Source organism: Kogia breviceps, chromosome 6 (genome assembly GCF_026419965.1).
Source record: "Kogia breviceps isolate mKogBre1 chromosome 6, mKogBre1 haplotype 1, whole genome shotgun sequence".
NCBI lineage: Eukaryota > Metazoa > Chordata > Mammalia > Artiodactyla > Physeteridae > Kogia > Kogia breviceps.
The window spans coordinates 83,847,096-83,874,578 of NC_081315.1; the positions used below are offsets into that span (position 1 = coordinate 83,847,096).

The 27,483-nt window shown below is 35.6% G+C and overlaps 1 protein-coding gene across 6 annotated transcripts in view; it reads left to right on the top strand.

The window, feature by feature from the left end:
* Positions 1–27,483, top strand: part of PDS5A (PDS5 cohesin associated factor A) — a 133,772-nt gene that overhangs the window by 99,028 nt on the left and 7,261 nt on the right. For all 6 annotated transcript variants that reach the window (XM_059067032.2, XM_059067027.2, XM_067036262.1 and 3 more), the window contains 13 exons: positions 368–491; positions 1,320–1,478; positions 4,129–4,197; positions 5,320–5,456; positions 8,964–9,087; positions 9,417–9,621; positions 10,123–10,237; positions 13,927–14,059; positions 14,619–14,738; positions 17,442–17,504; positions 18,239–18,384; positions 19,717–19,825; positions 24,845–25,197. In XM_059067032.2, the coding sequence (XP_058923015.1) occupies positions 368–491; positions 1,320–1,478; positions 4,129–4,197; positions 5,320–5,456; positions 8,964–9,087; positions 9,417–9,621; positions 10,123–10,237; positions 13,927–14,059; positions 14,619–14,738; positions 17,442–17,504; positions 18,239–18,384; positions 19,717–19,825; positions 24,845–25,197 (1,857 nt within the window). The remainder of the gene's footprint in view (positions 1–367; positions 492–1,319; positions 1,479–4,128; positions 4,198–5,319; positions 5,457–8,963; positions 9,088–9,416; positions 9,622–10,122; positions 10,238–13,926; positions 14,060–14,618; positions 14,739–17,441; positions 17,505–18,238; positions 18,385–19,716; positions 19,826–24,844; positions 25,198–27,483) is intronic.

Consider the following 27,483-nt stretch of genomic DNA (forward strand, 5'->3'; position numbering starts at 1 on the left):
GAAAGGGAAGTGGAAAATTTAGGAATATTTTCTCAGAAGATAAATGTAAAAATATGGCATGGGGAAATTTTAGATTATAAATTAAGGGTGGCTTGTTTATTTCTCTATATTTGTGAGGTAGCTTTAAAATGAAAATTGTCTTTTCTGTAGTAGCCCTTTTTTTGAGGCATTGTATTTCTGGGATTATACTTGGGGACAGGGAAGGAGTTTTAAATCTTTTTATAGAACAGGTAATTTAGAAGAGAGGCTTTCTACCAGCATACATCCAGATAATTACTGCAGATGAAGTGTAGGAGATAACCAGAAGAACTCTTGTGGTTTATGGGCTTTTCTTTTTTTTTTTTTAACTGATTATTATTTTTTGCAGGACCTTAATTCCCATCTTACATCAGAAAGCAAAGAGAGGTACTCCCCACCAAGCAAAACAGGCCGTTCACTGTATACATGCCATATTCACAAATAAAGAAGTACAGCTTGCACAGATTTTTGAGGTATATATAATTACATAGGATGTGTTGTTGATTTTTATTTTCATGCTCTGTGGTTTGATGGAGATAGAAAGTTGTTTTTTTAGCTGTTTAGTCCCACTCTAGAATATAAATTCCATGGGAGCAGGGATTCTTCATTTTATTCAGCACTTTAGATATTCCCAGCCTTTAGATCAGACTGTATAACCAAATACTACATATTGAAAGATGTTTGGTGTGTTTTGTGTTACAACATTTTACTTAATTTTAGCTTTATTGGCTCAGTGGTCCATTTAGTTTGAGAAACTATCAGTAGATGACTTTGAACCACCCAGTTTAAAATTCCTGACAACCCTACTTGAAAATTAGTTCTGTTTGCCTTTCCTTATGTATGATCCTTTGTCTGATTCCACTACTGGAAAAGTATTCCTATTATCATAAATTGGATACAATATGAACAGAACCCATGAACTCTTATTTTTTATGATCCATGGTCATTTAAAATGTTCCCACAGGTTAAGAAAACCAACAACATAACAAAACTATTGTACATGACTTGAAAATAATGCTGATTTGACCATGCAGGAATTTTCTTGCTTTTAATTCTACCTTATATGTGGGCTTTACTTTTTTCTTTTATCTTTTTTTACCTTCTTTGAATCTTATTAAATTTCGGTAGGTGAAATAAGAATCAAGTGTCTAATATGATTGAAGTTACTTTTGATCATCTCATTAGAACAGATTTTTGGGGGCATGATAAATTCAGGAGGACTCAGGAACATCTACTGTTTCTGTACAATGTCTAGATATTTATAAAACAAACTACTAATTTTGACTGTTTTATTCTTATAGCCACTCAGTAGGAGTCTCAATGCTGATGTACCAGAACAACTTATAACTCCATTAGTTTCATTGGGCCACATATCTATGTTAGCACCAGATCAGTTTGCTTCCCCAATGAAATCTGTAGTAGCAAATTTTATTGTGAAAGATCTGCTAATGAATGACAGGGTAAGTTTCTCATTTAATTAAATTTAGAATCATAAGATTAAGACTGTTTACATCTTTATTTGTCACAGAAACAACACATCTGCTTCTCTCTATGTATGATTCTTTTACTTTAAAATTATTATATATTTTACCTCCTATTACTTACTTAAATTTCCAAATGACATCCTGCTGTGTAGCTATTACTAGAACTGAACTTTTCTTTAAGAAAGAAAAAAATGAGAACATGAGATAGATGAATCATGAAGTAAAAAATGTAAGTCAAACACTATGAAGGACAATTAACTAGAGTACTAGAATTTTGTTTTATCAAATATTGTTTAAAGTATAAGTGGAATTGTATTTGACTATTTGACTAGCTTTTTGAAATAGAATTACATTGCACTTTTGGCACTAGATTTATGTATTCTATTTTAGTTATTGAAGTGTGTGTGTATGTGTGTGTCTGTGCGTGTGTGTGCGCACACATGCAACATGCATGCGCACATACTGATTAATTAGCTTTGGGTTGGAGCTTTGGGATGTATAGCTTGAAAAGGCTCCCCAAGTGATTACTGAAACACGTGTCTGATTAAGAATCACTGCTTTACCAAACGGATCTAAATTAAAGAGTTATTGAATGAAGACACAAATCAGTCTACCTGCTGGATCATTGTGGATGACTTTCAGTGCAGTACTAACTTAATCGAATTTATCTAGTCCTTCTAAATGGTCCAATAGCCTTTGAACACTCAGTATTGGAACTTAAAAAAAAATACTTGCCAGCATACTCCTTTCTCTTTTCCCTCCCTCCATTTGGATGTGATAGGGATGCAAGAGCATGGCCAAAGCCTCATTTCCTACTCCATACATCTGTTCTTTGCACTACTGATAGATTTGGCTGGCAACAAATGTGAAATTTGACACTTCTTAGATGATGACTTGATTGTTGATAAATTCTATTTTAAGATAGTTCTCTTTTTGTGTGTAGTAAAATATAAATAATATAAACTTTGCCATTTTATCCCTTTTTAAGTGTACAGTTCTCTTACATTATATACACCCACATTCTTGTTGTTGGGTGTTTTTTGTTTTATTAAAAAACAAACAAGTTTAATAACATGTGTACCTCCTGTATACACAGAGGATAACCTAGGAAAGCCAAGCAACTCTCAACAGTGGCCCAAGTTACCACCTAAAATATACATCCACATTGTTGTGTAACCATTGCCACTATTTCCAGAACCTTATCATCTCAGAGAGAAACTCTGTATCTATTAACCAGTAACTCCCCATTGCCTTCTCTCCCCCCAGACTCTGGTAACCTCTATTCTATTTTCCTGCTTTATGAATTCGCCTGTTCTAGATACCTCTTATCATACAATATGTATCCTTTTGTGTCTGGCTTATTTCTCTTAGCATAACGGTTTCAAGATTCAGCTATGTTGTAGTATGTATCAGAACTTCATTTTATGCCAGAATAATATTCCATTGTATGTGTAACTTACATTTTGTTTATCTTCTATTGATGGAACCTTGGGTTTTTTCTACCTTTTGACTGTTGTGAATAATGTTGATATGAACATTTGAGTCCCCAAAGTCAAATCTTTGGGGTATTATACCTAGGAGTGGAATTGCTGGGTCACATGGTCATTCTATGCTAAACTTTTTTGAGGGACTGCCAAACATTTTTCCACAGTGGCTGTACCATTTTACATTCCCAGCAGCCATGCTCAAGGCTTTCAGTTTCTTTACATCTTGGCCAACACTTACTCTTTCCTAGTTTTTTTTGATAATAGTCATCCTAGTAGGTGCAAAGTAGTATCTTGTGGTTTTGATTTGTTTCCCTAATGACTAATGATGTTGAGATTTTTTTTCATGTGCTTAATGGCTGTTCTTTGGATATTGAGTCTTTTTTTTTTTTTTTTTTTTTTTTTTTTTTTTTTTTTTTGCCGCTCCGGGGCATGTGGGATCTTCCCGGACCGGGGCGCGAACCCACGTCCCCTGCATCGGCAGGCAGGCTCTCAACCACTGCGCCACCAGGGAAGCCCCGGATATTGAGTCTTTTGCCCACTTTTTATTGAATTTGTTGTTGTTGAGTTATAAACATTCTTTATATATTCTGAATATTAGACCTTTGTCACATATTTGCCAAATCCAGGATTATAAAGATTTTCCCCTGTACCTTCTTCTAGGAGTTTTTTAGTCTTAGTTCTTAAGTAAGATCTTTGATACATTTTTCTGAGTTAATTTTTATATATGATATAAAGTAACGGTCCAGCTTCATTCCTTTGCTTGTGGCTATATCTAGTTTTTCTAGCACCATTTGTTGAGGAGACTGTTCTTTTCCCAATAATTGGTCTTAGCACTTTTGTTAAAAATCAGTAGACCATATATGTGATATATGTGAGGTTTTCTGGGTTTCTGTTTCATTCCATTGGTCTATATGTCTATACTTATGTAGGTACCAGCCACATTGTCTTGATTCCTGTAGCTTTGTAGTTAAGTTTCAAAATCAGGAAGTTTGAGCCCTCCAACTTTGTTCCTCTTTTCCAGTCCCTACTTGGTGACTTTCTGTGGGTTTCCTACAGCACTGCACTGTTCAGCATGAAAAACTTAATGAGCAAAATTTAAATTTTTTTTCTACAAGTTAAATTTATTCAATTGTCTATAGTCAACAGGTGAGAAGAATGGGAAATTATGGTCTCCAGATGAAGAGGTTTCCCCTGAAGTACTAGCAAAGGTAAATTTGTGTAGGTCTTAATAACTTTTATGTTGAGATAAAGAACATTTATAGATACCCTTTTTTAAAAAACCTAACAGTTAATAAGCATTTTAAATGAGGTACTTTATTTTTAAATCAAAAGTTCTATGTTTCTCAAATTGTACTTGTCATTGAGTTATTTACACATAGGTATATGTCAGCATGTTCTTTAGACCTTCCTGCCTTGCTAAGATAATTTCAGTGAGGCTGTTTTACATAGAGATTGTAGAATATTGATGCTCAGAAGCACCTCAGGCCTAGCCTCATTACCAATGTCTGTCTACAGGCATAAGAATATTAACTTGGCAAAAACAGATGGCTGTCATCATATTGAAAACTTCTGATAGATGTAAATTGTCCCTCAAGAAAGCTGATTTTTAAAGTGATAGTCTTGGGATTTAAAACAACACTTCTTCATTATCATCTTACTTGATTGATAATCTATTTCACCTTGAGTAGCTTCATAGTCCTCATTTATTCCATCAGTTCCTTTTTCCAGGTTGTCAGTAAATATAGTAAATAATATCTACATTGTTTAGCTAGTTCTTGCATGTATTCCATAACAATCTTTTGAGTATAAGCCACCAAGCAATTATGGCTACAAATAATTATGCAATCTCCTAGTTTTTTATTCAAAATAGTTTTTCAGTACTACAAAAAATATTACAGTCTATCTAAATAGTTATTTTTAATCACTGTAATCAGTATAGTTTAGGTATTTTCAAACAATATATTTTTAAATGATTTGAAAAGCAATTGTTCAGGTGTGAAAAGTCTGAATTCAAGGAGCCAGACCTTGGGCAAGTTATCACAGTAATGTGTCTAAGTTGCCTTATTTATTGGAAATAAGAATACTACATCTCTCATAAAGTTGTTTGGGAGGTTAAATAAAGTAATACATGTGTAACTCTGGGGAAAGTACCTGGCATAGATTAAACAGAATAAGTATTAGTTCTCATTGTTATTATCCTGTAGACTTGTTTAATAAAACATGTCTTCCAGCAGCTAAGTAATCTCACTAATCTAATTAACATAAATTAATCTTCCCTTTAAGTGGAATTTTAAGTTGCTTTCTTTTTTTAGCATGTTAATATTTTATAGGTACAGGCAATTAAACTTCTGGTAAGGTGGCTGTTGGGTATGAAAAACAACCAGTCTAAATCTGCCAATTCAACTCTTCGGTTATTATCAGCGATGTTGGTTAGTGAGGGTGACCTGACAGAGCAAAAGAAGATCAGGTGAGATTTTTCTTCCTTTCTAGGTTTCTTTAGCTCAAGATGTTGGTAGAGCTTACATAGGAATTATTTACTTAATATTGACTGTTGTAATTGCACTATGTGCTTTGTGTTTAAATTTTACATACTTATTTGGGGTTTATATCTGAATAATGCTCGTGTATTTTTCTTCATCCCTAAAGACTGACCTTTTTCCAATAAATTTTTAGTCATAATCACTACAGCAATGTTACAGTTAGCTTCAACATTTGAATCAGTTAAACAAATATTTGTTGAATTACTACTCTTTGCAAAACACTATGAAAAGCATTGCAGCAAAAACAGATAAAATTCAGTTCCTGCCTTTAAGGAACTTACCCTAGTATAGTGATTGAACAAGTAGAGTGTCTTGATGCCACGAAGGGAATAAAAATTTCAGTGTAGGTTCAAAGAAGGAAGAGATGCAGCCTCCTGATGGTTTGCAGAAGACTATACAAGGTGCTGCAAATGCCAAAAAAAATTTTGTTTCATTTCTACACCTGTTCACTCTTCAAATCTGTGAAATCACCATTTCTTCTTTCTGTTCCTTTTTTTTTTTTTTTTTTTTTTTTGGCGGTACACGGGCCGCTCACTGTTGTGGCCTCTCCCATTGCGGAGCACAGGCTCTGGACGCGCAGGCTCAGTGGCCGTGGCTCACGGGCCCAGCCGCTCTGCGGCATGTGGGATCTTCCCGGACCGGGGCACGAACCCGTGTCCCTTGCATCGGCAGGTGGACTCTCATCCACTGCGCCACCAAGGAAGCCCTTTCTGTTCCTTTTAAGATGAAAATAAAAGCCAAATTTTTTATTTACTAGGGTCCAGCTGAAATAACTGAAAAATTCTATTTGTGATGGATTCTTACTTTAAAATTTTTGTTAGAGGATAGATTTAACTATTTATCTATGTTTCAGTATTTATTGAGCACTGTCATGCCAGGTACTACCAAGCCTTTTAAAGATACAATAATCTTTCCCTCTAAGGAATATGCATTCTAGTGCAGGAGATAGGAAATGCACAATTATAGTAGAGATGCTGAATGCTCTGATAAACTGAAGAAAACAATCAAAAATTATTTTTATCATAAAATCAGCCAAGGGTAGCTTTGCATGAACAGATTGAAGAGTAGGGATAATGAAAAGTTTTAAATTTGGGGAAACTATGTACAGTGTATAGCAAAGGCTTAATAATGAGCTCTTACAAATCAATGATAAATAAGATCTCCAATAAAGATAAAGATTATAATATTACCAGTTTACCTTTAAAAAAGTGTTTGACATCACTAAATACAATAAGTACAATTTTAATTTAAGTGGAACCTCTTGTCTGTCAAATCAGCAAAAAGTTTTTTAAGCAATCATCACTCCATGGGATCAGGGAAATGGGTTCCCTCATAACTCCTGTGAATACACATGGGCACAGTCTTGGCAGGACAGTTTGGCATTTTGTTTCTAAGTCCTTAAAAATGTTATACATTGACCTTTTTTTTGACTCTTTATTTTTACACTCATGAAATTATAAAAGAATCATACAAAAATACATATACAAACATGTTCTTTCCAGCATTTTTTTATCATCATAGAAGACAGGGGAATGGTTAACTTTGGAACACACATGTTATGAAATATTATGCAGATCTTAATTAGATGTTATGTATCCCATAGTTTAGCTTAGGCTCTGGAATCAGAAACTTATTCAACTCTACCTACGCTCCATTTACTAGCTGTGTGAATTTGCATAAGTCACTTTTCTAAGCCTCAGTTTCCTCATCTTACAAAGTACACAAATAGTAGCATTAATTTTTTTAATTCCTGAATCATTTGCCTCAGCAGCCATTTGAGGGTCCCTCATTGTTACCAGTGCTCAGTTTGATGGTCATGTGGTCCAAGAGTGCCATGTTTTCTCCTCCTGTATGCTAAATAATAGTCCCTTGTGGATTCAGGGCAACTTTCCACATTTCCTAAAGTCTTTAAAATATCAAAGCTACGTTATGTTCCTTATAGCAGTTGAAGTAAGAAGACTATCCTTTCACCACCTCACTGTCACGTTTTACCATTTAGGTAATAAAAGTTGACTGGGTGTGGGTGGGAGTGCCTGGACTCCCTAGATTCCCTTGGAAAACTTCCTGTTGCAAAGGAAAGTCTGCCTCAGAGACTAGAACCTGAGAGAGACTGGCTCTCACCTCCATATCCTTTCCTTTTAGATATTTGTCTGATGCCTCCCACTTTCTGGTACAAATCACCTCCTAATTCATAGCCCCTCTATTTCATCAGACATTTGTAGGCTTAAGACTGATTTCTGTTATGTCTGTGTAAATATGTGTATGCATTTTAAAATTGTGGGAAATACAATAGATTTTAAATAAGTGATTTTTAATTTTTCATATTTTTTTAATATCAAGTTTTCTATGATGAATGTGAATGCCTCTTAAAATGAGAAATACAGTTCCTAATGTAAATGTTTCTTGGTAGCGTTGCAGTTAGTGCTGTTGTAAGCGTAAGCAGAGTTGCTTAGCTGTGGTGGAAGATCTAAGCTAGAGTGTAACTAAAAATGAAGGCATACATAAAAAAAGAATGAAATTTTGCCATTTGCAACAACATGGATGGACCTGGAGAGTACCATGCTTAGTGAAATAAGTCAGAGACAATACTGTATGTTATCACTTATATGTAGAATCTAAAAAATTAAACTAATGAGGACTTCCCTGGTGGTACAGTGGTTAAGAATCCACCTGCTAATGCAGGGGACATGGGTTCGAACCCTGGTCCGGGAAGATCCCACATGCTGCAGAGCAGCTAAGCCCATGCGCCACAACTACTGAAGCCCGCGCGCCTAAAGCCCGTGCTCTACAACAAGAGAAGCCACTGCAATGAGAAGCCCACGCACTGCAACGAAGAGTAGCCCCCGCTCGCCACAACTAGCGAAAGCCCATGTCCAGCAACAAAGACCCAACACAGCCAAAAAGTTAATTGATTGATTGATTGATTAATTAATTAAAGAAACTAGTGAATATAACAAAGAAGCAGACTCAGAGATACAGAGAACAAACTAGTGGTTACTGTTGGGGAGGGGGAGGGGCAAGATAGGGGTACAGGCTTAAAAGGTACAACCTACTATACAAGGATATATTGTACAACATGGGGAATATAGCCAAGATTTTATAATAAATGTAAATGGAGTAAATCTATAAAAATTTTGAATCACTATGTTGTACACCTGAAATTAATATAATATTATAAATCAGCTGTACCTGAATAAAATAAATTAAAAATTTTTTAATGAAGGCAGATAAATTTAATATCAGATGGTCACAGTGATTTGAGCTTTCTGCCCTGTGTTGAATTGAAGGACTCAAAGTAACTTTCCCATATTTGTACATTATGTCATTTTAAGCATAAATTATGCTAAAAACCTTAACAGTCAGAAAGGGATCAAAGAGTTTTGTGAATGATAATGGTTATAGGAAATGTTTATTTCTTTTTTGTTTGTTTATAGTAAATCTGATATGTCTCGCTTGCGATTAGCTGCTGGTAGTGCCATAATGAAGCTTGCTCAGGAACCTTGTTACCATGAAATTATAACCCCAGAACAGTTTCAGCTCTGTGCGCTTGTTATTAATGTAAGTAACAATCTTATTTTTGTCATTTACTTGTTCTTCAAAGTTAAATTTATTTATTTTCTATAGATTACAGATCAATTTGCTGTATGGATGTATGCACAAAAGGGATTGCTATTATTACTATTCTAAACAGTTAACTCCCGAAAATTAAGTTATTTACTCCCTCAGTATAATTATCTTTTTTTAAAAAAATGAAGACATTAAAAATGCTTAAACTGTCCTTTTGTAAATGTTTGCCAATTTTTCAAAACTAAACCTAGGGGCTTTTGTCATGGTTTTAAAAGTTCTAATACTTTTATTTAAGTATTTTTGGTTTTGTGCTGCTGTAGGATGAGTGCTATCAAGTAAGGCAGATATTTGCTCAGAAGCTACATAAGGCACTTGTGAAGTTACTCCTCCCATTGGAGTACATGGCGATCTTTGCCTTGTGTGCCAAAGATCCTGTGAAGGAGAGAAGAGCACATGCACGACAGTGTTTACTAAAAAATATCAGTATACGCAGGGAGTACATTAAACAGAACCCCATGGCTACTGGTAAGTAACTTTCGAGTGCTCAGTGTGCAGATACATCTTGTCAGTGTATCAGTTTGTGGAGGGTTTTATTTCATATATTTCTATTATAGTTTATAATAACACTGGGACTTTATAGAATGCTGTTGTTGTAGTTAAGATGTAAGTAAAATCTAAAATCCTGGTTTCTGAGTCCTATTTATAATGCATAAAACTGTTTGGAGGAAGTGCGTTTTTTCTTATGGAATCAGCAGTGTGGCTTGATTTGAACACGTTGCTCTGATGTCAGAGAGTAAAGAATTACTTTCCTAGCTTTGCCAGGGACTCAATCTTAAATTATCCTTTGTCTACAGTAGCCTTCAAAATTGAAAAAAGTTATTTCAGTATCATCTACATGTCATGTTGCCTCTAATTTAGAAATAACTGAGGGAAAAAATGTTAACTGAAGCGGTTAGAACGTAAATTAGGGAGGGATTTTTATAAAGGCTATTATTACTATTGTTAATAATAATGTTTTCACTTCAGAGAAATTATTATCACTGTTGCCTGAGTATGTAGTTCCGTATATGATTCACCTGCTAGCCCATGATCCAGATTTTACAAGATCACAAGATGTTGATCAACTTCGTGACATTAAAGAGTAAGTCATGTTGATTTTTAAGAAGTCTAAAAATTATTTTTCCTTTTTAAAAAATGCTAAATTTTTTCCTTTTACTATTCCCATTAGAATAAAAACATTTTTATGGTTTTATTCTTTTATTGTAAATTTTAAGTTTCATCTTACAAAATTTTTCCTATCTAATAAGTTCTGTTTGGTTGTTTTGTTTGTTTCCTGTTTGTTTGCAGTTAGCTTTAGCTGAGTCTGTGAAATAAGTTGATTTGGTCTTTATGTTATTTTTACCTTTGTATTAAGATGGGCTTCAGTTACTTCAGTTTGATAATTTAGAAAGCCATGTAGTGAAAATTTCTCTCCTTAAAACTAAACTATACTTCAACCTCAAAAGATAATTCCTCAAAAATATGCACACACATAGGAGATACTCTGTGGCAGGTCTATGGTAATACAAAATTAGATTTGTTACACCAGTCACAGAGAGATTTGTCTCTAGTGGAAAGACAGGCAGGTAAACAATTGCAAAACACTTGTTTAAGAAGTGTTTTTATGTAAAATAGAACTTTATATATGATGCAGGGTGAGTGAACAAGTACGAAGTAGCCTAGGATTATCTACAAATGACCTCCAAGAAACTTTAAAGCAATGTCTATTTTCCCATTGCTGTGCTTTTGCTTTGCACTTTTAAATTGTTTCCTTCAGCTTGTATTTAAAGTACTATGATTTTTCTGTGTGCGACATGAAGCCTTATCCCTAATCTTATTTGAGGTTGTAATCAACATTTATCTCTGCCTCCTGTAGCTCTTTCAGGAGACATAGGTTCTAGTCTCAGCTATCTGAGTAAAAACTTTACTTCTCTGCTTCAGTTGCCTTATCCATAAAATGCAGGATATGAAATAGATAATCCCTAAAATATCTTCCAATTCTAATTTCTCTTTATTTAATAAATATATTTTATTTGCAAATTCTTTTTCCTTTCTTTAAAAAATAATTTTTATTTTGGAATTTCCCAGAAAGCACTTTCATAAAGTGAAAAAGTGATGTATGTATTTGCCTAGAACACAAGGTCTATGTTAAGGAACCTGTTTAGCCCTATTTCAGTTGCAAGGCAGTCATGTGAAAAAGGGATTAGATTTGCGAGAGGCAACAGTGATGTGGGAAAAGTACTGAAGTCATCAGTTAGAATTGAAATCACTGGCACATACTTTTTGGTTCTATCTAGCATGCAGTACTTTTGAGTATCTTTAAACATTTCATTTTAAGTTACCATGTAATTTGAAGTGTTCACTTTTCTTTTTCTAGTTAAGGTGTACAGTTTCTTAAGGTATACAGTTAGATCATTCATTGAGATGTTGTTTCTTAACAGAGGGTGTTATCAGCTGTAAATTTCCCTTTTAGTACTACCAGTGCTGAATCCTATAAGTATGGTATGTTGTGTATTTATTTGTCTTTGACCCATTGGTTGTTTAAGAGTGTGTGGTTAGGGAATTCCCTGATGGTCCAGTGGTTAGGACTCTCTGCTTTCACTGCCAAGGCCCTGGGTTCAATCACTGGTCAGGGAACTAAGATCTCACAAGCCACACGGCCAAAAAAAAAAAACAATGTGTGGTTTAATTTCCATATATGTGTGAGTTTTCCAGTTTTCCCTATTTTCTTTCTTTTATTGACTTAGTTTCATGCCATTCTGGTCAGAAAAGATACTTTTTATTAAGACCTGTTTTATGGCCTACCATACGGTCTATCCTGGAGACTATACCATGTTCACTTGAGAAAAATGGGTATTCTGCTATTGTTAGTTGGAGTGTTCCATATATGTCTGATATCTGATTGGTTTATAGTGTTGTTCAGGTTCTTTATTTTCTTTTTAGTCCCTGTCTGGTTTTTCTGTCCATTATTGAAAATAGGGTATTGAAATCTGTTATTGTGGAAACATGTATTTCTCCCTTCAATTCTGTCAATTTTTGCTTCATAGATTTTGGGGCTTTGTTGTTAGGTTCGTATGTGTTTATAATAGTAATATCTTGTTACTGGTTTTACTCTCATCAATATAGTCCTTCTGGGTCTTTTGCAATCCATTTTGTCTAATTCTAAAATAGCCACCAGCTCTCTTTTGGTTACTGTTTGCATGAATATATTTTTTTCATCCTTTTACTTTCAAATAGTTTGTGTTTTTATATCTAAAGTGAGTCTCTTGTAGATAAGATATAGATGGATCTTTTTTTCTCCCCCCCTTAATGTACTCTGCTTCTCTGCTTTTTAATTGGAGGATTTAATCTATTTTCATTTAAAGTAATTACTGATAAGGAAGAAGTTACTTCTGCCATATAGCTGTTAGTTTTCTCTGTGTCTTACATATTTTTTGTTACTTAATTGCTCCATAGCCTCTCATTTTTGTATTTACAGTTGACCCTTGAACAACACAGGTTTGAACTGTGTGGAGGGTCAGCACCCCTAACTCTTGTGCTGTTCAAGGGTCAGCTGTAGTTGTTTTTTGTAGGGAACCTTTTTGATTCTTTTGTGTATATTTTTTAGTTATTTTCTTAATGATTACACTTAACATCTTAAAGTTGTAACAGCCTAGTTTGAATAATAGCAACTTAGTTTCATGAGTATACAAACAGTCTGCTTTTATACAACTTTATTCCACTCCCTTTATATTTTAATTGATAAAGTTATATCTTTATACATTGCTTTATTTTACATATATATGATTATTTTATGCATTTGCCTTTTAAGTCATATATTTAAAAAGGAGTTACAAATCAGAAGTTCAGTAATGCTGGCTTTCTATTACCTATGTGATTACCTTTACCACTGTTCTTTATTAGCTTCAAGTTACTGTCTGTTGTTTTTTCATTTCAGCCTGAAGGACTGAGTTTAGTATTTCTTGTAAGACAGGTCTACTAAAAACAAACTACATTAATCTATCTCCCCCTTACAGTAGTCTCTTAAGACATTTACATATACTATAGCCAAAGAAGTATACATAGATTATATCAAATGTTTTTCTCTTCTGTTGATGGAGTAAAACAGTAAGTTCATGGTGGCTGCCTGAGAATCATCATGGGAACTTAATAATAGGCTTTGATCCTAGATTTGTCTATGTAAGCTCCCCAAGTGATTCTAATGTTCATCCTGATTTGGGATTCATTTTTACTTAGAAATTCAGGTGTCACCTTCAGACACTTTATGTATTAAAGTGTATATAATATAAATATATTTATATATAGTATATAGAATATAAACAAGTAGAAAACAGCAAAAATGGTTTGAGATATGACTATTTAGCTGAATTACTGGTTACTATGCACACCAGCCTCATAGCATTTGAAATTCAGAGTTATGTCACAGTAGAATTACATACAAATCTTAGGTCTTCTATATAGCTTGCAAATAGTCAAAATGGCAAGACTGTGCTGTATGCTGGTTTGCTTATCATTGCTGGATATTAATACATGTTATATCATCTAAATGTTTATTAAATACCCATAGAATGAATCTTTGTGTGCCTCATATTAAGCTGTGTTCATATTTGTTATATGATTCTATTTGAATTGAATATTATTAACAGAATATTTCTATTAATCATTAGAGTTTTCTCTGTATTGTACTCTTATTATATTCAGACAACAGAACTCCCCAGTAAGCTGTTAAATCCCTTAAGCAAAAGCACCTACAATCAGTCTCTTTACTAAGTGAATATGTTTGTCATTTAGGTGCCTATGGTTCATGCTTGAAGTTTTAATGACAAAGAATGAAAATAACAGCCATGCCTTTATGAAAAAGATGGCAGAGAACATCAAGCTAACAAAAGATGCCCAGTCTCCAGATGAATCCAAGACAAATGAAGTAAGATATATATTAGGCCAGTAGGTATTAAGATATTACAGGAAAAAATATTATGACCCTTGTCCCACTTGTTTTTCCTAACTATTACATAATAAAATAGATTACAGAATGTTTATTAAAAATATATACTTAGTTTTTACTTTATTTCATTAAATTGAATTCTGTTATTTGAAGAACACTTATTACTTTGAAAAAGATATTAAAACTTCTACAGAGCACAGGAATAAGAAATAGTAAAATTTACATCTATGCTGTCTTTAGAACTTTTAGTAAGAGTTACAGACAAGTAGATATTCCTTTTGTATGTTTCCTTTAGTTTGGTTTGTTGTTTTTAACACATACTTGGCATTCATGTTAAATTAAGATGAAGGAGTCTTTTTTTTGTTGTTTACTAGGAGGCTACATAAGAAGAAATGCCAAATACAAATGCAGAATGTTCAAGGAATAGATAATAACCCCATATTATTGTTTTGATTCGATTTTATATATTGGTTAGAATTGGTACTTGTGGTTATTTTTCACTACTGAAAGCTATATGTGATTTTTTTTTCCTCCCTAGAAACTTTATACAGTGTGTGATGTGGCCCTGTGTGTTATAAATAGTAAAAGTGCTTTGTGCAATGCAGATTCACCAAAGGATCCGGTCCTTCCAATGAAATTTTTTACACAACCTGAAAAGGTAATTTTCTTCCCTTCATTTTTCTACCATACTAAACCTATTTAAATTTGTTACTATCAACCCTAGTGGCAAGTATTGGACTGTCTTGACTACAGAGTAAAACAAAAAACAAAAACAAAAAAAACCTCTGTGAGTTTATCAAGAAATGGGAGATTGTCTTCCAAAGCCTGAAAAATATCATTCTCACCTTACAGAGTAGAGAATACAAATCAAGCTTGGTGGTGGTGTTCCTATGTGAGCTATTCCTTCTGGATATTTCTAATATGTAAGAGGAATTTTCAAATTTCTTAAATTGTTTTCATCTCATTAAAACACTGTTAGTATTTTTTCAGACAAGAAGTAAACAAAATATTTGGTAGAGTATAAATATATATACATCTATATATGAAATAAAATGTTAGAATGAATGGAATTGGTCTTGGCAATTGACAGACCTGGATTAGAATCAACCATTTCTAATTTGAAGGACCTTACACACGTTAACTCTTCTAAGCCTCAATGTCTTCATCTCTAAAATGCAGATGATGATAATACCTGTGAACAATTACTAATATACCTAGGTTTCTAAGAGTTTGTCACAAAGTAAGCATTTAATAAATGGTATTAATAATAAATAGTACATTTATTCTGCTGTCAGCAAATGAAGTTTTCCATGTAAGTAAATTTTTCAGCTAACTAAAGCTCTTTACGTTTTTCCAGCTAATATGGATTAAGAAACTTTTTCAAAAAGAATGCCTTTTATTTATTACCCACTTTAAGGTGGTATTTTAAAGTTTAACTTTCCTGTGCTTTGTTTAAAAAACTATCCTTAGTATTTTTAATTGGAAAAAATAAGGCATTTAAAATTTTCAACAAAAATTTTAATCAGACTTTTAGTACTCAGAATTTACTCTGCCTGGTTTTGATAGGAATAATAAGGATTGCAAAGTTACTTCTGTTCTAATTGAATTTACTGGTCTTTATAAATACTCCTGAGTGAGCTCTTGAATTTAAATTTACTTTATTGTTGACCCAGGACTATCATGACTGGAATAGTACCCAAATAGAATCTTCATACATCATCAAGAATTTAAATTGCTGTTTGTCACTACACCTAATTCTGGTTGTTTTTTGTCTTGCTATGAAACTTAGAATGTCTTTAGCCTTCTTAATAATAATTTCGGTTTTTTTCTGTTTTCAATGATCAGCTTTCCTCATTTCCTTTTCTAATATGTTGCTTTTAATATGGTATAAATCCAGACAGGAGAAAACTAGGCATATTAATATAGTGAGCTTAGAGAAGCTATAGTATATCTTCATGTAACATTTATTTTAGCTACATAAAAGCCTTTGTGGGGAGGAAAAGAAAGATACAGCCTTGCCTAGAACACATGCCAAAAGTGTTATTTCTTTTTATAGGCACATTTAAGCCCTCTGTTCTTTTCTGTGACACTAGTGTGAAGGTAAACTTAATAAAAGAAAAATAATTTTTAAGTGCAATTACTTAAAAATTAATGAACTTCCAGATGGTAGTAAGTCATTTTGCTTCCGTGAGACCATTGTAGTTTACTCATGTGCTATTCCCAGGATAATTAACAGATAGAGGCACCATAGGATCAAATTAAACTCTTATACAGCTATAACTTTCAAAAGTATCATCAGTGTCCACATTTGGTTTAATTCATTTATTAACTGGTTAATATCACTGCAGCCAAAGAACATTATAATTGACTTAATTAGATTTTGATGGTGTATTTACCTTTATGATTTGGACAGTCTACTTATGGTTCTAGGAAACAAAATATTTTTAATTAAAGTAACAGATTTTTTTTCAGTAAGGAGAATTTTCTTGAGATTCTGTGTGGGGTTCTTTTAGTGAATATTAGGTGCCTGATATATGCATAATACGATTTTGGATGCTTTGGGAGCCCCAAAGAAGTAAATTTTAGGGACTTCCCTGGCAGTCCAGAGCTTAAGACGCCATGCTTCCACTGCAGGAGGCATGGCTTCAGTCCCTGGTCGGGGAACTAAGATCCCGTGTGACACGTGGTGTGGCCAAATAAATTTTTTTTTTAAGTATATTTTGGGGCTTCCCTGGTGGTGCAGTGGTTGAGAGTCCGCCTGCCGGTGCAGGGGACACGGGTTCGTGTCACGGTCCGGGAAGATCCCACATGCCACGGAGCAGCTGGGCCCGTGAGCCATGGCCGCTGGGCCTGTGCGTCCGGAGCCTGTGCTCCGCAACGGGAGAGGCCACAACAGTGAGAGGCCTGCATACTGCAAAAAAATAAATAAATAAATTTTATAATGGAGTGGAGAATATAGTTCATTGACTGTTTGCCCTGAACCATATGAAAGAATAGAAGTGTGTTTTATTTAAAATGTGATTTAAGGGAATTCCCTGGCATTCCAGTGGTTAGGACTTTGTGCTTTCACTGACTATGGCCTGGATTCAATTCCTGGTCAGGGAACTAGGCTCCTGCAAGCCACGTGGTGCTGCCCCCCAAAAATGTGATTTAAGTAATTTATATCTGACATTTGACTAAGTCTTGTGTGTCACTGAGTTTATTTTAAAACTAGACTTATGGTATGGTTCATGAAATATGCTTTGATGGTTTGATATGTTTCTTAGCACAAATGAAACTGTTATTGTAAAGCAGAACGCCTTGAAAAGTCTAGTATGGACAATAAAAATATGTTCACTTTTTTTGTTTGTTTTTTTGATAGGACTTCTGTAATGACAAGAGTTATATTTCAGAAGAGACAAGAGTACTTCTGTTAACAGGAAAGGTATTATGTACTAGATAATTGGGGGACCTTTATCTCATGTGCATATTACTTCTGCTATTCTTAGAAATAACCTTTAAATGTCCTCGGATTTTATAGTTCCTGATTCTTAGGGATCATGTTGTGGATTACAGCATCTAAAGCATTTGTTCTCTCAGGCTTTTTTTTTTTTGCCATGAACCACTTTAGAATTACAACCATGTGTTCTCACCAGTACTGGTAGGCTTCAAGTTATTTAGAATTCACAAAGCAGATTTCCCTGAAAAATGGTATAATAAATTTAGATGTGTAAGATAAAGATAATTTTAAAGTACTAATAAGTTAGTTTATATTCTATAAAGGTAATATGACATTTAAAAGAGCAAAGGGAAATTTAATATTTGATAAACAGTGTCTCAACTATTACTATATATATTCAGTAGTTTACCTGTAAGACATTTTATTATGTCTTAATTATTATGTATTTCACTGTTTTAGGGACACTTTTAATTTTGATTGAGCAATAGGAATAATTAAATATTGCATAGTTATTTTTAAGTAGAGGTAATGCTTTTGATTTGTAATTATGTTTAGATATAGTTTTACAGAATTATCGTTTCTAATAAATTTAGGATTTAACTTTCCAAAGCAACAACAGTTCCTGGCCTTAAGCGAAACCGTATCCCTTACATGTGTCTAAATTTGTATGTATTCCTTTCAGTAAGGTATAAAATAACATGCGTATATGTAATTTTTAGCCAAAACCTGCTGGAGTACTAGGTGCGGTAAACAAGCCTTTATCAGCAACGGGAAGGAAACCATATGTTAGAAGCACGGGAGCTGAGACTGGAAGCAATATTAATGTAAATTCAGAGCTGAACCCTTCCACCGGAAATCGATCAAGGCAAATTTTTTCTCCAGTTGTTTTTGTTACTATCACTCACTACTTGGTTCATCTTTCAGTTTCTTTTCTTAAAGCACTGTATCACAAAAATGGACTTTAGGAAACATCTTAGTAAAAAAACAGTAGTGCTAAATTTTAGTATAATTAATGATGGAAGTTGAGAGTGTACTACACATTTTGAAACTATTTAGCATTCTAAATGTGTAGAAAAGTTAAGTGGAAAAACATAAGAATTAGTAATATAGTAAAACTAATTTACATAGAAGTGTGTGTATGTGTTTAAATTTAACACTTAGGAGAACTGAAAATGTAACTCTTTAATTTATATGCTTTTTAATTTTTAACTCAAAATTAGTATAGCATGAGTAGAGATAACATTGTTAACAACATTTTCCACTTATTAAAGATTCCATGTTTGGGACTTCCCTGGTGGTCCAGTGGCTTAGACTGCGCTCGGAATGCACGGGGCCCAGGTTTGATCCCTTGTCAGGGAACTAGATCCCACGTGCCACAACTAAGTTCGCATGCCACAACAAAGACCCTGCATGCCACAACTAAGACCTGACACAGCCAAATAAATAAATATTTTTTAAAGAGATTCCATGTTTTTTGTTTTGTTTTGTTTTTGCGGTATGCGGGCCTCTCACTGCTGTGGCCTCTCCCGTTGCGGAGCACAAGCTCCGGACGCGCAGGCTCAGCGGCCATGGCTCACGGGCCCAGCCGCTCTGCGGCATGTGGGATCCTCCCAGACCGGGTCACGAACCCGTGTCCCCTGCATCAGCAGGCAGACTCCCAACCACTGCGCCACCAGGGAAGCCCAGTGGTGGTGTTTTAAACACATTTTTAGCAGTAGAATCCCAAAACATAAAAAAACTAACGTGGAACATCTGTGGTTTACATAGATGGTGGGGGTCAGACACCTCCCCTACGGCCTCTTCTTGCAGCCCCTTCCCTTGCAGAGCATTAAGAACACAGACTGGAGAAAACTATATGCTCATCTTTTGTATTTTTGCTTTGTTTTAGGCTTTTCCACCCCCAGCAAATAGGCTTATAGAATAGTTGTGCTGTTTGTTGCTTGTCAACTAAGCTTTCTATCTGGTGGTTTTAGGCAGTCATTTCTGCCTTACATTAGTAAGGTAAGATGGAAATCCAAAACTTGATACAGTAGAGCAGTAGTCTGTAACCACAGAAGATCTGAGTCCTGTTAACGTTACTTCACTTGGCCAGGCTTCTAAATCAGCCTAAGCCTCTTTCCTTATTGGTATAGTGAGAGAGTACACTTCCTATTCATGTGGTGAAATAAAGAAGCTTTGGTTTATTTCTCTTCAACAGGGAACAGAGTTCAGAGGCAGCAGAAACTGGAGTTAGTGAAAATGAAGAGAACCCTGTGAGAATTATTTCTGTGACACCTGTAAAGAATATTGACCCAGTAAAGAATAAGGTAAATTTTAAAATTTAACAAGTGGGTTTTTCCCATGGAGATTCTTATTACAGTTTTATGATGGGGTAAGAAACCCACGGTCGACACATTAATACATACTACATACTATACCTGTGTGTATACCACCCCCTGCTATACTTACTGGGCTTCCACTCTACAGAATTCATTCTATATCCACTCTCTTCATTTACCAGAGTTTGTGTGGTCACCTTCTCCCACCCTAGTTCTCCCAATACCTTGAAAGAATAGGAACTGAAGTGTTTTGAGATCTTGTTTTCAAAACTTTATTGACTCCCACCAGGGATCAACACTCTGTTTCTGTTGTTGTTTTGAGTTAAACTTAATGAGCTGACCTTTTTTTTTTTTTTTTTTTTTTTTTTTTTGCGGTATGCGGGCCTCTCACTGTTGTGGCCTCTCCCGTTGCGGAGCACAGGCTCCGGACGCGCAGGCTCAGCGGCCATGGCTCACGGGCTCAGTTGCTCCGCGGCATGTGGGATCCTCCCGGACCAGGGCACGAACCCGTGTCTCCTGCATCGGCAGGCGGACTCTCAACCACTGCACCACCAGGGAAGCCCTGAGCTGACCTTTTTTTTTTTTTTTTTCTTTTGCGGTACGCGGGCCTCTCACTGTTGTGGCCTCTCCCATTGCAGAGCACAGGCTCCGGATGCGCAGGCTCAGCGGCCATGGCTCACGGGCCCAGCCGCTCCGCGGCATGTGGGATCCTCCCGGACCGGGGCACGAACCCGTGTCCCCTGAATCGGCAGGCGGACTCTCAACCACTGCGCCACCAGGGAAGCCCTGACCTTTTAAAATATGTTTGAGTTTTTATTTAACAGCTGCATTCTTGATGGTGTATCTTTTAACTGTGGCCCCGGATATTCTTAACAATTTTTTGGCAGGATAGAAAGGAGTATAACATTGGTAGGAGGATAACCTTCCTCAGTAAGAATGACCTAATACTATTAGTTCCTTTTCTGTAGAATCATGTTCTTGACATACTTTTTTTACCACCCATATATTTATGGTATTAGCAAATGTTTTAGGAGTTATCCTCAGGTACATAAAATATGGGACTATACAGTTATTCCACAGTAGCTGAACTTTTCCTATCCAAACTCATTATCTGAATTCAAACTGAATAGGTAAGGATACATTTTTTAGGTCAGTCTCTATCCATACTCTTGTTTGCTATCTGAACTTCAGTATGTCAGTAAATTTAGGTAACAGGGAACCTCTCACTTTCAAAACTCTTAGAATTCAGAAACCAGTAGATTTAGATATTGTGGGATCCTTCTAGAGAATTAAACATTGAACATATCATGGTTAGATGCAGATATGCATATTGCCACAGATACTTAAACATGCTTACAATATGTATTAAGAGGTGGTACAGGGATGCAAATGTTTTAATCTAGTACAAACATCTGTCTATAACCTTTTCAACCTCTGCTGTAGAACTGTATAGAAGATAAATTGGACATTTAAATTCTAATTTGTGAGGGGCCAAAATATTACTTTGATTGATCTGTAATATTATATTGTTCCAAACACTGTTTTAACTTTTTCATACTTCCAAAGAATGTTTTAACAGATTCACTGTTGCCTGGAGAGACAGGGGTTGTATTTTGACAAAAGCCCAATAGCTTCCCAGTCAGATCTCCCGTAAGTTGATAGGATCATTTCTTTCCAGGGTTTGGTTCTCAGTCTTGCAGGCTCAAAACACTATCTTGTTGTACTAAAAGAAGATAAAATCTAAGAGAGTGTTTCTTGGTAACCAATTTCTCAAAGAGATTGATGCATAAACCAATTTATTAGTTATGTATATAAAAATTATCCAGCAAATTGTATATGCATGTTTACATATCGGAACATTTTCTCCTGTTTTTTACTCTGTGAGCAAAATCAAATGGTAATATGAAGAATGAATAAGGGAGGTGGTTAAAAGAAGAAATAACACATTAACATTCTGTGGAGCACGCAGGCAATACCACCAGTGTTGCCCTTTAGTCTTCTATTTCTTCATGCCTACAGCTGACAACTGATTTCATTTGGCTTTTGCATGAGTTCTTTATACATATTCACATATACATAATGTTCATAAATGTGTAAATATGATCACCTGCATGACTTTTAATAGTCTCCCCCCCCCCCTTTTTTTTTTTTTTGCGGTACATGGGCCTCTCACTGTTGTGGCCTCTCCCGTTGCGGAGCACAGGCTCCGGATGCTCAGGCCCAGCGGCCATGGCCCACGGCCCCAGCCGCTCCGCGGCATGTGGGATCTTCCCGGACCAGGACACGAACCCGCCTCCCCTGCATCGGCAGGCGGACTCTCAACCACTGCACCACCAGGGAAGCCCTTTTTTTCCCCCTTTTAAACAGCCTTATCTGTGTGTTCAATTTTTTCTCTACAGTGTTATCATTTTCATGTTTGTAGACACATAAATACTTCCTTTTCCCTGTTCTTTGTCACTACAATGTTGCCTTAAATTTACTGGTGATTTTATTTCTAGAGGCTAATAAGTTCTAGCAGTGGGAATGCTAGGTCAAGGAGTAAATATACTAGAGATGTTAGATATTTTCATATTGTTTTCTTCGAAAATTAGAACACTTGACATTTCTACCAGCAGGGTACTTTTTTCTCTATATAGCCACTAACAACAGGTTTTATAGTTCTTTTGAATTTTTTTCAGTTTAAAGTATCAAAACTAATACCCCACTATTGTTTTACTTTATATTTCTCTGACGATCAGTATATTTGTTGACCATTTGGATGTACTCTTGTGTGAACTGCCTGTTCATATTTGCCCGTTTTTAAATTATCTTTTTCTTGTTTAACTCAACGTTTTTTTTTTTTTTCTTTTGGCCATGCCATGCGCCTTGCAGGAAATTCGCTGACCAGGGATTGAACCCAGGCCATGGTAGTGAAAGCCTGGAATCCTAACCACTAGGCCACCAGGGAACTCCCTAACTCAACGTCTGATACTGTAGTAGTTTTACCTTCTTGTTAACATTCTTGCTCCCTTCCAATCTCATCACCAAATATAGCAGCCAGTGTGATCTTTTAAAAATATAATTTGGATTATGTTTGTCCTCTATTTAAAGTTCATCAATGACTTTTATTAGCACTTAGAATAAAATCAGATTTCTTAAATGTCCCATAAGGCATTCATGATCTGGCCCATGCCTGCTTCTCTTGCCTTATACCAGTCTCACATCACTTCAAGTTCCTTAAATCTTCCAAGCTCTTTCCTTCTTCAGGTACTTCATGCTGCCTCTTCCATCTGTCTAAAATACTTCACTTTTCATGTGATAAGTCCTGCTTTGATATTGTTTAATAAATATTCCCCAGAAGAACCAGTGAGAAATCAATGTTTCCTCTTTTTTTTTTTCCTGAATGCCCTTTTCTTTAATCTCTTAGCACTTAGGGTAATCTGTACTTAAATGTTTGTTTACTCTTTAAAAAATTAGTCACCTACTATCCTCATCTGTTTGAGGACAGGAAAAATAACAGTTTTGTTCCCCAATCTATGCCCAGCAGCCACTGCACCTAACAGGCATTCAGTTGAATGGTTTCTACTTCAAGTTTAACCACACTTAGTTGCTTTTATTGACCCTTCTTATTTTGCCCAGGAATCTCCATCTTTTTCCAGGGTGCCTTCGCATGTCTTTTCTCTGATCCATTTTGTATTGTTTTACAGTTTAAATCCTGTGGACCACCTTACTCTTGTTCCCTTATGATGATTTTTGTAACACGACTCTGCACATCCCAAGAGGGTGAAAGAAGTAGGAGTTGTCATTCTCATTAGCTCATCATCCTGGAAGGATGGATTTAAGTCTAGCTGCCCATGTTAAAGGCTCTGATACTGTCTTTTAAGATAAGGTTTACTTTAATGTTAATCCTCAACATGAAACACTGATTTGTGGATTTTCTAATTTAAGATACTACTTTCACGAGTTTTCATTTAAGTAAATTTTCTTGAAACATGAAAGATTTATATGTGTTTCCCTGGTCATTGAAAACATTTTTTTGGGAAATGAAAATTAATTAATTGAAAAGATAAAGTCTCATTTTTTGGGTGAGGATAGTGTTCCTTTGTTTCCCTTGAATCAGTTAAAACTATTATAATTGGGGCTTCCCTGGTGGCACAGTGTTTGAGAGTCCGCCTGCCGATGTAGGGGATGCGGGTTCGTGCCCCGGTCCGGGAAGATCCCACATGCCGCGGAGCAGCTGGGCTCGTGGGCCATGGCTGCTGAGCCTGCGCATCCGGAGCCTGTGCTCCGCAACGGGAGAGGCCACAGCAGTGAGAGGCCCGTGTACCACAGAAAAACAACAGCAACAACAAAAAAACTATTATAATGGACTCCTAAATATCATACATATAACAGTCACTTTCATTCTGAAAACTATTATTCCTCCTGATGTCAATTATGTCTCTTATATTAAAATGGAATTTTATTCTTTGAACATTTTAGATGACAGTATGTAATATATATGCCAAACAAAGAGGAAAAAAGAGAATGTTCAGAAAAAAGTAGAAGGTTAATGATTGATAAAGTAAAAAGACAAAAGGTAGAATGAATGAGTGGAGATATTAAAGAACTTTGTGTCACAGAACTACAAAGATTATTATAGTTAGATGCATCATAGAGAAAGAAAATAACATTGAATTATGAAAACATCCCTCCTCTTTTGAAAAGTGATACATTAAGAGCATACCACAATAAAAAGGACCTTTTCATTTAAAATGGCTGTGAAAGCAAAACTAAGTTTTCTCTTATATAGCTGCCTATGCACTTCAGTAAGCATTTATTGAGTATATTATATATGCCAAGGACTATGGTAGGCACCTCGTTCAGTCCTTACACTTAAGGAGTTTACATTCTTCATGGGATGTAGGCAGTTAATGAGAAGCTCTGGAATTCCAACTCTTTTAAAATACTTGCAGAATGCTGCTTTCTCGTATAGATCAGTGATATTTAAGGAATTTATGTTCATAGAATTGTTTTCTTCTCTTTTAGGAGATTAATTCTGATCAGGCTGCCCAGGGCAACATCAGCAGTGACCGAGGAAAGAAAAGAACAGTAACAGCAGCTGGTGCAGAGAATATCCAACAGAAAACAGATGAGAAAGTAGATGAATCAGGACCACCTGCCCCTTCAAAACCCAGGAGAGGACGTCGACCCAAGTCTGAATCTCAGGGCAATGCAACCAGAAATGATGATATAAATAAACCTCTTAGCAAGGGAAGAAAGAGAGCCGCAGTCAATCAGGAAAGCCCTGGAGGTTTGGAAGCAGGTAATGCCAAAGCACCCAAACTGCAAGACATAGCCAAAAAGGCAGCACCAGCAGAGAGACAAATTGACTTACAAAGGTAACGTACACCATTCTTTCTGAACTTTGAATTTAGACATCTTGTTTTAATCCTAGTTGCCAGTCACCCCCAAACACCTAGGCATTTGGGAGTGAAAACTTCCCCTGGTTTTCCTGAGTAAGTTATGGTGGCATTTGCTTTTATCTCATAACTTTTAGGACAACAATTTGAAGAGAGATCTCCTTGTTTTCTTTGGTTAATTTTTAATTAGGATGTGGTTTTTGATGTTTCTATTTATTAGCAAGGATAACATTGTCTTGGTCTCCCTCACATAGTTGCATGGGGTTTTCTAAATATAAACGGCTACCTTTTTGATACAGAGATCCCAGAGTGGAATAGATAGATGTCATGGCATGCTCTTTAATTCCACTTGTTACAGTAAATTTTAATATAAGTCAGCAACTTACCTCTCCCCGACTCTCCCCAATGGGAATAACCTCACAGCTACTCATCTTTGATCATGTTTGTGTTGGGATTTGGTGCCCCAATTGGAGATCTAGAAGTTGGCTCCTTACGTGGTCTACAATTAGAACTTAGCTCTACACTGCTTCTTTTTCCTTATATACCTATACCTAATTAATCTCCCCCCCTGAATTAGATTGTAAGATTCTGAGTTCCTTCTAGGAAAGAACCAGCTCTGATCATGTCAGGACACCCTCACCATCCTGCTTCAATATTTTTATAAAGTACAGTGTTGCTAAGGCCTATGTGTTTGTAAGTACATTTTTTAAAATTACCATTTTTGAAATTTGTGAGTTTGAGGCTACTAAATTTTCTTAAATTTTAAGTGTCTCTGAGTACCTTTTTCAACATCTCATGGCAGCTGATCCAGGCCCAAACCTGACTAAGTAATGGGTGTTTCTTCTACTTAGTCACTTCTACTTTTATGGACTAAAAGTGTAGTAAGTAAAGCCAGTATTGGGGGCAAATTTATTATTTTTCTCCTCAAACCTGGACCTTTGACCTGGAACAACATACTTAACCTTGGCCTCCTTTTCTTCATCATTAAGGCAGTATGATAATACCTTCCTCAAAGGACTGTTCCAAGAATTAAATGTTCATTAAATATAAAGCACTTAACAAAATGCCTTGTACAGAATAAATGCTCAGTAATTATTTTAACCATTGTTTTGAATTCTAGTTGCTTTACCTCTTAATTAATATATGTTTAGTTATACAAAAGCTGAACAAATTTCATTGGAGATTGTCAGACTTTTCTTAAGGGTTTCTAGAATTCTAGCCATTCTTCACCCACATAAAATAGTACTGATCATCACACCCAGGCCACCTGAGCCACCTCTCCTTACCTCTCATATGCTGTCCTTTTGCCATCTAACCAAAATATGCAGGCACTTACTTGGACCCTGAAAACGTTTTCAGTAGCAACCAACCTTGTCTCTGAAAGTGAGCATTGTAAAACCCACTGCTCTGCTTTTAGTTACACCATTTGCCCCAAAAGCATTAAACAAACCAACAAAAATGGCTTACATGGCAGAGACTGGTCTTGATTAAAAATGGCCTTGGGCCTTTTAAAAACTCTTAAAACATCTTTTTTAAGAGTGAAAAGACACTTTAGAAGTCTTAAGTATGCCAGTTAGTAGATCAGTGGGGCAATGTGTTATCCAAAATACAGAATTCTTTGATGGTTTTATATTCTCAGTGAAGTTAGATGGTTAAATTTGTTGTTCCTATAACACCGTACTTCAGTAAAACAGAGCAAAGATTTTGCGCACATATTTCAGAAACTTCTGGTTGAATTACTGACTACTAATTCGTGGCTAACAAAACATAGAAGGACATTCTGAAACTTTCTCCCAAGCTTCCTTTTGTCTTTTGCATTCTTTCCTGAATCGAATATACAACTCTGCCCTTAAATTCTAGCATTATAACTTCGGCTTGGAAACCTAACTTACTCCAGAAACTCTGTATTACTCATGATAGCCTCTTGCATAGGATCGAATGCGTTATAGGCACATGAGTATTGCTCCTTATACTTCTCATTTGTTCTTCTAACAAATACGGACAGATTAAACTGCCCGCATTGTGCTGGATGTTGGCAGTACAAAAGTATCCAAAATGGTGGGTTCTTGCCCTCAAAGAATATACTTCCCCAGCTTATCAATTCCAGAATAGAGCAGAAAACTTTCACTTTAGGTCTACTGATTGATAAAAGTATAAGAATTAGTTTTTATTACTATGTAAAACAATGAAATTCTGACTTATGCCACAATATGGATGGGCCTTAAGGACATTATGCTAAGTGAAATAAGCCAGACCCCAAAGGAC